Here is a 14,662-nt window from a genome sequence, read left to right as displayed (position 1 = left end):
CAACACCTCTTTGATCCTTTTGTCTGTGACATCTTTTGATTATCTGCTGCTATCACTGCTTGCTTATCTCCACAATCACCACACCCTCAACTTCTCTCTCCCCCCCAGCCCCCCCACCTTAAACCAGCTTATATTTCACCCCTCTCCTAACGATACTCAGTTCTGCCGAAGGGCCGTGAAGGCTCGAAACATTAACTGATTTCTTCTCCGCCGATGCTGCCAGAACTGCTGAGTTTTTCCAGGTAATTCTGTTTTTGTTTTGGATTTCCAGCATCCGCAGTAGCTTTTTGTTTTTATGAAGCAAGACTTTGCTACTCCTGTACTCAAATCTCTTGTGATAAAGGCTAACATACCATTAGCCTTCCTAGCTGCTTGCTACACCTGCATGTTAGCTTTCAGTGACATATTGACGAGGATACCCAGGTTCCTTTGTACATCTACACTTTCTAATCTCTTACCATTGAAGAAATGCTCTGCACATCTGTTCCTCCTACCAAAGTGGTAACCTCACATTTTTCCACATTAAATTCCATCTGCCATGTTGTTGCCAATTAATAATCTGTCCAAATCCCTTTGAAGCTGCTTTGCATCTTCCTCACAACACATTCCCACCTAGCTTTGTGTCATTCTCGAACTTGGAAATATTACATTTGGTCCCCACATCGAAATCATTGATGTGTTGTGAACAGCTGGGGCCCAAGTACTGCTCCCTGTGGTACCCCACTAGGCATAGCCTGCGAACGTGAGAATAACCCGTTTATTCCTACTCTGTTTTCTGCGTGTTAACCAATCCTTAATCTATGCCAGCATATTACCTCCTCTCATGTGCTTTAATTTTGCTAATCAACCTCCTGTGGGGGACTTTCGAAAGCCTTCTGGAAATCCAAGTACACTATGTCCACCAACTCCCCTTTATCAATTCTGTTAGTATCATCCCCAATAAACTCCAACAGGTTTGACAAATGTGATTTCCCATTCATAAATCCATGTTGACCATACCCAATCAGATCATTATTATTAATATCTGTATCAGGTGTGAAGTCCTGTTTCTTACTGGCACTCTCAGCATAATGGGCGTGGTTTGAGTATGTACATGTTGTGTCCATGCCGCTTCATTGACAGCCCTCGCCATATATGTGAAGGGTCCAGATTATGATGGACTTCTCAAATTGTGTTTGTGCAATATGTTGAAGCCAAGGGTTATGATGGTGATGATTTCAACCCCACTTATGTAACTGACTGATTGTTTGATGTTGGCTTTCTCCTTTGTTGGAGATAGGCGTTCCCTGAGGAACTGCAAATTCCATGGTAAAGGTTTATTATGTGGAAGCTACACACCAGGGACTGGCTGATGTTAATTGTGAGCTTACATGCACCTAGGTGAATCTATTCTGGATTAGGTGGCATCTGGCGATAACCCCCTCCTGCAAAGAATCATCCAAGGCTCCCTGGGACTGCCCCTCAGCTGCGCTGCCATTATAACCCTCTTCCCCCTCCTCCACCATGTCAGATCTCCAAGCATGGACTAGATTCCTCCTGCTCTTCTACTTCCTCATCATCCTCAGCTATTGTAGCTATGGGCATGGCTTCTTCCCCTTCCAGTATAGGCCCCTCCGCTGCACATACTGTGCAGCATGCAGCACACTACTACTATTTGGGAGACTCATGCAGGGGAATACTAGCGTAGAACTCCTCCTTAGCGTTCAAGGCACCTGATGTGCATTTTGAGAATGCCAATAGCCTGCTTTATTGTACTGCAGGTCACCACACGGCTGTAATTATAGTGTCTTTGGAGCTGTTTGCAGCCGCATAAAGGGGCTCATTAGCCACCTCCTTAAGGGATACCACTTGTCCCCCAGAAGCCAACCACAGACCTGAGTAGGTGTTTTAAAAAAACTGAGGCAGTTGGGAATTCTTCAGGATAAATGAGTCATGGCAGCACAGGTGTACATGAACACCTTGCTGTGGTCACACACCACCTGCACATTCAGGGAGTGGAAGGATTTTCTGTTCACAAAGGTGTCAGGTTGATGAGTTGGTACCCTTCAGGCGACATGGGTGCAGTCGATAACCCCTTGCACTTGAGGGAAGCCTTCGAATAGTGCAAACTCCATGGCTCTCTGCATCTGCGATGTCATCGGCAAGTTAATGTGCTCCCACCACCTGAGCAAAGAGGGCATCAGTAACTGCCTTGATGCAGCTGTGTGCGCCTGATTGTGATATTCTGCAGAGATTTCCTGCTGAGCCCTGGAAAGAGCCAGCTGCATAAAAATTTAAAACCATGGTAATCTTGAGAGCCACTAGCAGAGCATGAGGATCAACAGATTGATTTGATATGTTATTGGATGATGCCACATATGTCGGTGACCAATTCCTGGCTTAATGTTAGCTGCCTTCTGCATTGGTTCTCAGACATATTGAGATATGACTTACGCTGTCAGTAGACCCTTACCTCAAGGTAACATCTAGTTGTCTTTGCATGTTGCTACCTCTACCTCCTGGCCTGGTCCCTCCTCTATCCTCATGTTGGTTACATTCACATGCCTCTATGGCGTGAATGTGTGAAGGTGCCATCCTCATTTTGGCTCTTCTTTGGCACAATATGCACCACTTTCTTCTCTGGCACACTCTCCTTCCTGTCAGTGGGGTGCCCAAGTCACAAGGAGCAAAAGTTTTTGTCCTTCCAAGGTCACAGGTCACACCCTGCAACTCCTCTGGGTATCAGCCGCATTCCTGTGATTAATTTTTTTGATATTTTGTGGCAGTTGTTGCAACTTTTTAACGTTATCCAAAAGGGGACCTGAGCTCTGCAAAGGGATACCCTACCTCTCCAAAGACCTTTGGTAAGTTAAGGAGAAAGCCTAAAAAGTGTAAAGCCCACAAGTTGTATTTTACACTCCTTGTTGATGAAAATCGCATCTGACTGAAGGCAGCTGCAGTTTTACATGTGCAGCTGCCTCCATGAGCCATGCATGTCCCAAGTACAACCCGCCCCCAATTCACTCCCACCCCGGTGAAAATAGTTGCTGGGTTTGGGGGTGGCACTTCTGGAATTGTGGCTCTGATGCCATTTTGGCTGTGCGGGAGAGCCTCTCCAACCCCGTGAAAATTCAGGCTCTAGTGTTGAAAATATGGGCACTACTCATCCGGATTTTGATGCCCATCTTTTTAATTAAACTTTATGTAGGATGGAAGAATCAGGTTTGTGCTGAGGGACTACTTATATAATCAAAGGTAAGAATGCAGATTTACATGGTCCAACAATAAATATAACAGAAAAAATTTTAAGGTAAGTACAATAAAGAGGTATATTCAGCTAGTTATCTCAACGGCAAAGGAGCTGGTTAGTGAAGGATTCAGTGTTAATTATATATTAATTAATTGTATACAGGCAGTGGACATTAACTGTTGTTTCTTTTGAGTCCATATAAATAGACACACATTAAAACTGCGGTTTTTGGGTTAGGTGGTGTATGCTTGTAATGTGCAACTGTATATAAATAGATATAAACATGTTTAAAGGTTGGGTCCAGTGCTATCCTTCACCAACTGGCTTTCTGCAATAGAACTTCCAGCATGGGAAATTTTAAGCTAACCTACTCAATGGGAACAGGATAGTTTAGGCCAGACACCATTTTACACTCCACCCACTGAAATCAATCTGGGTAGATTAGGTTAATGTTACCCCCAGTTTGTTAACTAAACTATTGATAAGGTCTAGGTTTCTTATTAGTCTCTTATATGGAGTTGTTTTTAACTTTTGGCATAACTATGTGACGTGGAGGCATGCTGATAGACACATAGCAGGGATAATAGAAAGGTATAAAAAGTAGCTCATTGTGATAAAAATTCAGAATCAACCGTTTGTTCAACCTGAGCTCAGAACTGTCACCTGAGTTCCCAATCATCAGCATCAGTGTATGTTTATGTACTATAGCATGTACTATATACTAAATAAATATATGGTCTACAAATGTCTTCAACCTTAACATTTCAAGAACCTTACTGATTATGAGGAATAGACAGAAGATGTGATTATAACAAACGTATCCTCGAACAGAAGAGTGTATTTGCAGTAAATGCAACTCTGAACCAAAAGGTAAGAATTCAAATAAGTTTAATGCGAGTTGATTCAGATAACTATATAAATGGGATGTTCGATTCATTCCAGAATCCAACTTAGTTCTTGTAAACAAAACAGCAAGGCCTTCTCTCTATGTGCTCCTTCGAAATAAATCTGAAAAAGTCCAATCTACAGACTTTCACCTAAATTCCTCATTGCTTATATTACCAACACAATACATTTGTTAAATCTTCAAAATGAAATATGCTGGCAACTAAATAATTTACTTTTTCAACAAAAAAACTCTGGTGTATATAAACAACAAATGTATAAACATGAAGAATTCAAAAACCCATCAATGACTGGTTTAGTTTCCAGCAAAACAATGCAGATGTCTTTATATAAACTAAGAGTTAACCAACAGGGTTCCAACTCCTTTTAGCAATATCAAACACTGTACAAAATATACATAGAACAGTCTTATAAACTTCCAAGAAGGATTTTTATATGAAGGTGTAGCCTCATCTAGTTTGTTAGTTTACTTTAGGCAACTGCAGCAGTTTTCAATAAGTAAATACTTTTATCTATACATCGCAACAGATTCTTTGCAGAGTTGCAGCACCGAAATTCAGCTACCTCACAGGAGATTTTACAATAAAAACATGCCCAGTTAACTAGCAGAATTTGATCTCCACATGGTTGAGTTACGTGTTTTACTGAACAGAACTGCCATTTCTTTGAAGGAATGCTGGAATTAAACTGAGATTACAGCAGACCTTGAGCACCCAGATGGCATCAAACACTTGGTCAAATTACAATGAAACTGAATAAAAGTAGATTTAGAATCAACCTATACCAGCACTGGTAGTAGAGAAAGGTAATCTCCTTAATTCAAATGGTCAACCGATTGCCTACAGTAGAAACAAAAAGGAATTTGTCAAAGTGGAACAAACACAGAAAATGCTGGAATTCTGCAACAACTTGATCAAAAGCAGAGAAAGGATCTGTTTAAAAGGTTAAAGATTTAGATGTGATCCTTCATCCCTGTAACATTAACCTAGCATTTTTTCTTTCAGATGCTGATTGGCAGGCAGGCTAAGCCTTTACAGCATTTTTATTTTATCAACTGTGATCTTTTATAAGCAGTCATTAATAGACTGAAAAAAGGCACCATCATGGCTGTTCTATTTTGTTGACCAATGTAATTGTTTTCCAATTTAGTTAAGTTTATTAATAATTTTATTTATTTAATAATTTAGTTAAGCCTGTTGATTTTGGTTAACTGATTAAATTCTGATAATCACCCTTGATAAATGAACTTCAAATTTAGAGCTAAACCCAATAAAGTCTGGAAATATCAATTTTGGCACATGGCAGTCCTGGTATGCCCTTTCTTGTTTGGTGTAATAATGCAGGGTACACTTTCAGTTTCCTGCATCATGTATAAATAGCTGAATTAAGTTCCATGGATAGCAGAGTGAGGACTGGAGAAGCCGTACTAAGAAAGTAGCTAATGGTGTATTTCAACTCCTTTTAACATTACTCCGTAAAGGAATTTTCATTTATTACTTACTGCCAATATTGTATGTTTCTTCTCAAGTTTCTCTACTGATTAAACCAACATTTTCTGATATGGGCATTTTATTTAAATTTGACCTTAAAAAGCAAGAAGTTGTTTGTAGCTGATTTCACTCGAATTTTTGACCAGAATTCAGGTTAAAAAAAACCTGAACAAAGAGCTTAAGTTAATATTGGCAGGGCACCTATTCTTTGCCAAATAGTGTCATGGTATCTTCTACATCCACCTCAAAAGACAGATGGAGCCTCAGTTTAACAGCTAATGTGAAAGGCAGCACTTACAACAGTGCAACCCCTCCTCAGTACTGCACTGACATGTTGGTTTAGACGATGTGGTCACATCTTAGAGTGGGACTTGACACACATCTTCCAACTTAAAAGTGACAGTGCTACCAATAAGCCAAGCTGATGTTTAAATTATCACTTTGTTGAAATCTAAAAAGCTGGGCAATATTAAAAAGGACAATATCAGGACCGTTTTTGCAGCTGCTGAAACTGAGGGCTGAACAAGGTTTTGAGATTATTGACATTAGATTTTAGGTTTCTGTGCTAAACTTATACCTTTTGATTTTCTGATTGTTTCAACTACATAATCAGTGAACCATCCAGAATTGCTGCAACTACACCCTGACACTACACAGTAAAAATATTCTCAGCTGAATTAAACCAAGCATAGGTCCCTGCCATTTTTCAGGTCATCTTATTTGCAAAAAACTGTGAATTGAAGAATAGACTATTATTTCTTCAACAACAGATTTTTCTTCCTTCACTTAGTAACAATAATAGAAAGACCAATGTGTCCTTTTGTGTTTGTGATTTCTAAAGCTCATGGACTAACTGGGTCCCAAAATAAATGCACAAGTAAAAATTAAACTTCAACTTTTCTCCTTTTTGAAACATTGGCTTTACTTTCTCTTAAATAAGTAATTTGTAACTAGATATTCTTATTAAATCCAGCTTTAATTGATTAGATTTAGTGTCAGATGGGTAAATGGTACTAACAAGTTGAGAATTGAGGAGTTAAAACACTCATGCTATATTTGCCTAGGTTTCAGGCAGAGGAGGTCAATGCAAATACAGTTGGGCTAGTTAAGGACCACTGTACTTAATGAATCACAGAATGTTACTATCATAGCACCATCTACAGGCACAGTATGAATGGCATGTTATAGCCATTTAGCACTTGGGAACATATCTCTATGACAATTTCTACATACCATATCAGCAGCAGAGCTTGTTAAGAAATGGCAATGCACACAAGGAGCTGAATTTTGTCAGGGCAGTGGTAGTTCTACAGCAGGCTGTTTCAGGGAACTCTGACCAGATTCTATGGCAATCAGGCAGCTTATTATGGGTGGTTGAGAGGTAGGGTGGTGGGAGATTGTGGGGCGCCAGAATTGTCCTTAGTAGGGATGGAGTTCTCTTCTTATGCTGCTCCAGTGTAGATTGGAAATAAAGTTACAATGCCAATTGATATTCAAAATGATGCTCATTGGGTGAGGGGGTTTTGAGGCCCAAGTAAGGGAGGGAGCATTTGCACATTCTTTTGCTCAGTTTGCAGAGGGGCCTATGGCATGTGGAATGTCAAGGTGGTGCTTATTAGGTGAGGGGTTTACAAGGCCTGGATGCTCCAGTGGTGGTTTGGGAGATGGGGTATTGGGAGTTCTTAGCCAACATTGTACTAAAATGGGATTAGTGAGGGAAAATGTAGATGAGTGGATCTGATGTTCTGCCCCTGTTTGGGGATATGGTATTTCCTCTTCTAACTCATGGATGAATCAATCTCTTGCAAGTATGATGGAGGCCTGTTGGTGTTTCATGGGGCTGCTGGCTTCATCCTCTCATTATTTGTGACATGTTGATGACTGGTAGGGCACATGTGAGATGCAACAGTCAGTGGAACGGAAATCATATCATTATCACTGGGGATTTTGGGAGAAGTGCTGTTCTTGGAATGGACAACTCTCCATGCGTGGCTCAGCAATTCAGCTGATTAATCACCCAAGGGAAAATTGCACAGAGCACTGACTTTTTGTCTACCAAGGAGACAGAAGTGGAGGAGTTAAGCACTCATGCTACTTTCACCTAGGTTTCAGTCAGGGGAAATTGACTAAGTTGGGTTGGATTGTTGCATATTTGTTGAGGACCATTGTAAATAATGAGTCCTATAACATAACTCTCACAACACCACCTACAGGCTCAGTATAAATAGCATGTTGCAGCCACTTGGCCTTCTTAATATGAGATTACATAAGATTATACCTCACCTATGATGGAGTATTCAGACAGTGATATAAGCAAGCAACCAATTATATTGCTTGATCACACACCTATTGAGGGGGTGAGGGAAGGTACAACTTGGTGCATCTGCAATTATGCAAAATCTTAAAATAAAAAAAGCTGTATGTGGACCAGTTATACAGTGCCAACAATGCAAGACTACATACTTTTAGCTAAGCTTGCTACCAACAGCAAACTGCAAAATCAGTAGCATTATGCTACACACTTGTTATCTTTTTTTTGTCAACAAATGTGCTATACCATTGCCAAACATGTACAACAACTGAGGTATTAATGGCACAGAATGCTACAGAACTGCACATTCAATTTCTGAGCATTTAAAGTTGGCAAAATGAATGCCCAGTATTTACAATGCCATTATACCTGTTGAATATAATGTGCCATGACAAAGAAAAACTGCAAATCCAGCATGTATGAGCAAAGTGATGCTGGCTAAAATTTCATTTTGGGAACATACAGGCTAGAGAATCCTGAGGTCAGGCAGATAAATTTTTAAATCTGGTTTTACACTTGAGTTGGAGTTACAAAATGTCTGACGTGGAGCCTGAACACTGTGAGGCTATCTTGGTTTGCTTTTTATGTGCTTGGGAGTCAGATCAACAACTTGACTCCTGAGTTAAAATGCTACTTTTGGAGCCTGCACATCCCAACTGCTTCACACCAACATGCAAATAGTAACTCACTTGGATTTTGATTATTCTTTCCTGACATACAACGAAATCTAACCTTCTTTAGATATAGGGGGTTTGGTGGATGGGCTTATTCTAAAATAAAGGTTTATTAGGCTTCTGGCTCAAAATTTTGTTTTAAGAGGCAAAAATGGAATGTTCATCACCCTAGGTGGTCATTGCAATACAGTTGAAGGAGTGAACACCGATTTCAGTGGCTTTGAATCTGCACTGGAGTTCATTATAAATTTTTATTGTCTGTATTATCTCATTAAATGTAAGTGCTTTCATGTTGTGCACATGCCATTAGGTCCCCTATCTTGGTGTGGCTTTGAATTTAATTCATGTAACTCCAGCAGTACAGCAAGTCAGTGATAAGTGCAACTCAACAAGCATTCAAAGTAAAGTGCATCATCACAGAATAGTATAAATGTGTAATGTGGGTTCAAATTTATCTGTAACTAGCAAAACCTCCAGTGGACTTTTCAATTTTACTTTAATCAACAGCATGCATCCCAGTATTCAATTTTCATTTTATCAATCTTTGACTTAGATTGGTTCTAAACTGGAAAATAAAATTTGATCATGAAAATACAAGCACCCACAAAACTTACAACTATGACAAAAATGTCAGAATCCCTACTTATAGGGTACAAATATCCAATTTCTAGATACTGCTAGAGATAAAGAGATTGTTTACTTTGTGAATTAGTCTATTAAAATATTCTCTATAATGCTAAATGTCATATTTAGGAATGACTGTGCCCAGTTGCTACAACAGTTTCAATTTAGATATTGGACACTTGTGTCTTTCAGGCACTGCGAATGTAGTTCTGGGGGATTCTTGTTTCCTGGTCTCAAAATCTTATCCAATTCATATTTTATGAAAACCAACATCCATTTTGTTCTATTTGTATGCAAGTCAGATACAAATGCTTTTTTTTTAAAGTTATATATACACAGCTGTGTTTCTTTAATACAGAATAGCGCAACAAGTTACAATGTCTGGACACAAGTTTAATCTACATACTCTGCTGAATGCCTGATCTCAGATTCATTAATGTGCAGAGCTGTCAATTAGTCAAGGCACCTGCATGAGGAAGAGCACGAGGAGAAATCGGAAGTACACTTCTTCACCAGGCATTCCTGCTATCTCCTTATAGCTGCTGAGACAGCAATTCTCAAAGGTCTGTGAATAGACCACCAGCCTGTCTTCTAAACAAAAACTAATGTGTGGTGCAAGACAGTGAGCGAATTGGATAGAAAATAAAGAAAGTTATATACTTTTATTTAAAAAGAGAATAAAGGACGAGTGATGAGCAATATGAGGGAACAGGAATAAATATTGATTATTTTACAAGAATCAATTAATCCATTGGCATTACTGATTATTTTTCATGGTTAATGGATCACAAACTTAGGTGCACTCAACATAATTAGTTGGGTAGAAAATATTTTAATGAACCTAGTTAAAATATTTTAACACTTCCTTTAAACATCCCAGCAATCCTTATGCTGTTGACTATAAGGTCAGAACTGACCTGTTATTTTTCCATTCTGTTAGGGTGGCTGGTCCATGCCTGATTTGAGACAACAGAAGTATTGGCTGCCATACTGTACACACCTGCTAGTACCCATTCAACACATTCCCTATTTATTTGAGAAGGGAATAGTTTTTCGATCAGTCATGATTTTGGTTCACCTTGTGAATGTAATAACTTTCTCACAGTCTTCAGTTAATAATTCCACCGTAGAACCAATGAGGTCCAACAACTCAGGCACGCACCGTACCAGTTCCAGAGACATCCTGCCATCCAGGGAGCAGAACTGGAGGTTCCCGAGCTGAAAATGTACCTGACTTGTGGACACCTGCTTGTAAAATTCTACCTCAGTAATGGTAGCTATTTCAAAGTGAGGGAAGCGGGATTGGAAAATTCTGACTGACATTTTCAATCTTCGTAGAACTTCGGATAACACCAGCCAATTGCAAGGGCTGTACAAACAAAAAAAAAGTACGCAGCATTAATTAAAATTCTATAACTATGCAGAATAACCATATCAAAAAACCTGAACATTTACATAACTATGGTGTAGAATTACCACAAGATTATGTGTAAAACAATTTAATATTCATCTGTCTTACAAATCAACTTCAAAAATCAGGCTTTTATAGTCCCTCTTAATTACCCTGTTGCAATATATTCAGCAATGTAATGGAATAAAGTAATAAATGGTAAATCATGATCTGGAAAATATGTAATGTTCTGTTAATGTTGCAATCCTGTCACAATGATGTGCATGCTCTAGTTGTAAGTGAGAGCAGCTGTTACTAATTGGGGAAAGGTTAGGGCAATACTCTTACGTATATATGAGAACCAACCTGTGTGGGAGAAGAAAAAGGGTGTATGTGCCTGTGTTTTCTAGGTTTCATGAATAAACCCATGTTAAGGAAAGACTGGCTCCAGATTCCTCCTTTACACAGTGAATGAGCAGTGAATTGTAGCATATTCTGATATATTCCTGGAGTGGAGCAGTGGAGTTTTTAAACTCATGGTGATCACAGGTTAATAGAACTACCAAAATCAATTTCTGTTTTCGCCAAATGATCATTTTTGTTACACAATATAACCACACTCCAGATGTTATGACTCTGATAAGCATATGAACCATCAAACTTAAACATAGACCATGCTCCTTCAGAAAAATAAAAGGCTAAATTTTAACCCTGCCCACTCCACCACCCCTCACCAGGAAAGGTGCAGGCAGGGTGTTAAGATTGGGGGTGGGGGGGTTGGGGGTTGTTTCCAAAATACTCGCCATGTTTCTTCCCTCTCATCTTAACATCTGAATTCAGGCAAATGAAAGCCAGCTCCCGTATAGGAGTCGGGTCTAATTTACTTGGCAAAGTCGTGTCCCAACAACATCATTGTGATATGTATACCATTTTAATTGCAGTCCCAACTAAGGCCTGCAATACTGAATTAGCCGACTAAAGCCAGCTGGATCCTGGCCACAGGGTGCCAAGGAAAGTTGTTTATTTTTGCTTTTGAAGATTCCTTGTGGGTCAGGAAGAGTACATAGATACTTTTGGCCCTTAATTTTTCCAGGCTGCCTCTCACCGCATGCACGCCCTAACCCAACCACCTTAGCCCACTCTTCCTTAACTCATCCCAGTGATGACAGACAAATGTTTTAATCCAAAGCACCACCAAATCAATATGTCAATGGATTTAAGTTCCTGCTACCATATTCTGAATTATGTTGATTTAGAATCCAATTCTTACCCGTGAGAAAGGGAAGCTTGTATATTGTAACATGTAAGAAGAGGTTTGTCTGAGAATTCAAATACAAAGTAATTGGTATCTTCATCTTCTTCTTCATCAAGGCCAGGGGGGTTTGCCAAAATGTTACAAGAAGTCTCATTGTCCTGTTCTGAAAAGTTGAAATAGAACCATTATGTCCAGACAATTATATGCAAGCAGTTTTACAAGTAATACAATAAAATCATGATTATTTGAATAGTATTATGATCCCAACTAATGTTACCACTGGACAAGCCTGATCCCACAGTGGAGCCCAGCTTGATAGATCCTAACTTTTAATTTGTTTGTTTAAATATGTAGAGTGGCTACTGAACAGAGTCACCATAGTCAGCTAATGACCTTTTAACAAAAGAATAAAACATTTATTAAACAAGATGAACTATATTACAATACTCCTTCACCCACAACTATACCTTTACAGGTATATACAGATTTGTAAGGATAACACAAGTTACAAAAGCCATCTTATACTTAAATGTTCACAGTCAGTACACAGTTCATGTAAGCCAATTGGCGACCTGTGGTCAGACACACCACACTCTGAAACCAAGTAACAGATGCCACCCCAGACAGATGCCATGGATCCCTCAACTCTCCCCAGACACTCGCTACACCGCGAGCCAACTGGTCTCACTGAACTCCGTCGTTCACATGAGAGCTTCCAATCTCGACTCTCCAAGAACTCGCTTTGGAATCTTCTGCCAAACCAATGCTTTCTCTCAGGTGCCTTCCACAAGGATTTCGAACTCTCCTTCTGATGTTCCTCTCCCCTGGGTCACCACATGCCTTCAATCTTTCTTCCACACACTCTCTCTCACCAACTCAGCTGTCAACAGTACACCACTGCTTCACATGCCCATGGCAAAAGTTACAGACCTTCAGTTGTCTCTTTGGACCTTCTAGCCCCTCACTTTAAATGTGCTTCCTTTAAGCTTGAAGCCTTCCTCTCTGCTCCTTAATTTCACTTCCACAGAACAGGACTTTTTCTAGGTTCCTGTCCTTTCTTTGACTAGAAGGTCTTCTTGGGACTTTCTCCTATTCCACTCCCCTGGATTTTGGGGACTTTCTTCTTTAGTTTGGAACCTGCTATCTGTCCCTTTTCATGTCCTGCCTGTCTTGGCACCTTCTTCCAACTGAACTCAAGCTGCTGTTTTTTCTCTTTAGTTTTTCTGTGTGTTTGGGGTGGGGGTGGGGGGGGGGGAAGAGACCTGCCTCTCTGGACTCCTGTTGCTAGGCAACAGCAGAGCTTTTTCTACTCCTGTTTGCTTTAATTTCTCTTACGAGTCATAAAACTCATTAGAAGTGCAGGCACCTTTTAAAGTGAAACTAAAACTCAACTTGAGTTTGGTGAGTGAGGGGATTCGGTGAAGAGAGGAAGGAGATGCTTCTTTCTTTTTCTATCTTTCCTCAGCCTCCAGTAGCTGGCTCTTACTTTGCTGCAGGGGAAGAAGCTGATTGAATGTCATAGGAGCACAAAAGCAGCACTTAAAGTTTAAGGTATGTCAGTGCAAGTGGAATGTGCACCCTGCAGAATATGGGAAGTTGTGCAGGCACAAAGTGCCCTCGATGACTACATCTGCAGAAAGTGTCACCAGCTGCAGAAACTTGAGCTCCAGGTTCTGGACCTCGAGCAGCGGCTGGAGTCACTGTTGTGCATCCGCAAGGCTGAAGATTACATGGATAGTACATTTAGAGAGGTGGTCACACCACAGCTAAGTAGTACAGAGGCAAAGAGGGAATTGGTGACTGCCTGAGTATCTAAGAGAGACAGGCAGGTAGTGCAGCAAGTCCCTGAGGCCATCTCAATCTCTAACCGTTTTTTCTTCTGGATACTGGTGAACGAGATGGTTCCTCAGAGGATTGTAACAAACAAGAGCCAAGTTTGTGAGTGGCTGCTGGACATTCTTTTGGAAGAGGCTGAACAGCCAGAGGTCGCGGTCCACACTAGGAATAATGACATAGGTAAGAAAAGGGATGAGGGTCCTGAAAGCAGATGTTAGGAAGTTAGGAAGGGAATTAAAAAGCAGGACATCAAGTGCAGTAATCTCAGGATTACTCACAGTGCTACCTGCTAGTAAACATAGGAAAAGGAAGATTGAGCCGTTCAACACGTGGCTGGAGAAATGAAGGAGTGGGGGAGGGCTTTAGATTTCTCAGGTATTGGGGCCAGTTCTGAGGCAGGTGGGACCTGTACAAGAAAGATGGGTTACACCTTAACATGACTGGGACTAGGGTCCTCACGGGGAGGTTTGCTAGTGTTATTGAGGAGGATATAAACTACATTGGCAGGGGAATGGGAACCTGAGGGGAAATTCAGAGTGGAGGGGAGAAAAACTGGCAGTGGCAAGTAGAGAAGTATTAACTGATAAGGAGGATATATCACAGAGTAGTATCAAGGTAAATAGAATACTTGGAGAGTTTGACAGAACTAAAGTAGGCAATAGTAAGTCATTAGAAGGATGAGAATTTTAAAATCAAAGCAGAGAAAATACTAACAATATACCACCCAATATCAAACATGTTGGGCATGCTCTGTGACTTTTGGCATTAGTGGAACGAAAGTTCTTGTTGCGGTCAATGTTTCTTTAAAAAAATTCTTTTCTCACGTAAATAGCTTAAAGACAGATTCAGTAAATAGACTGAGTCACCTACAAGACTAAAACTAATGTAGCCCAGACTAACAAACCACCTAAGGGCACAAGTGATCCCTATGTTTCATTAAGACTTTC

At 40.2% G+C, this 14,662-nt stretch overlaps 1 protein-coding gene across 8 annotated transcripts in view; it reads right to left on the bottom strand.

Moving 5' to 3' along the window:
- Positions 1-14,662, bottom strand: part of LOC144683741 (BCL-6 corepressor-like protein 1) — a 308,871-nt gene that overhangs the window by 43,853 nt on the left and 250,356 nt on the right. For 7 of the 8 annotated variants that reach the window (XM_078547078.1, XM_078547081.1, XM_078547074.1 and 4 more), the window contains 2 exons: positions 11,895-12,042; positions 10,313-10,603 (listed from right to left, as the gene is read on the bottom strand). In XM_078547078.1, coding sequence (XP_078403204.1) covers positions 10,313-10,603; positions 11,895-12,042 — 439 coding nt within the window. Of the gene's footprint in view, positions 1-4,100; positions 10,604-11,894; positions 12,043-14,662 lie in introns of those variants that run through there. The other variant, XM_078547082.1, reaches the window with a different exon arrangement.

Source organism: Cetorhinus maximus, chromosome 8 (genome assembly GCF_964194155.1).
Source record: "Cetorhinus maximus chromosome 8, sCetMax3.hap1.1, whole genome shotgun sequence".
NCBI lineage: Eukaryota > Metazoa > Chordata > Chondrichthyes > Lamniformes > Cetorhinidae > Cetorhinus > Cetorhinus maximus.
The sequence above is the reverse complement of the archived record's forward strand: the minus strand, read 5'-3'. Positions and strand labels throughout refer to the sequence as shown.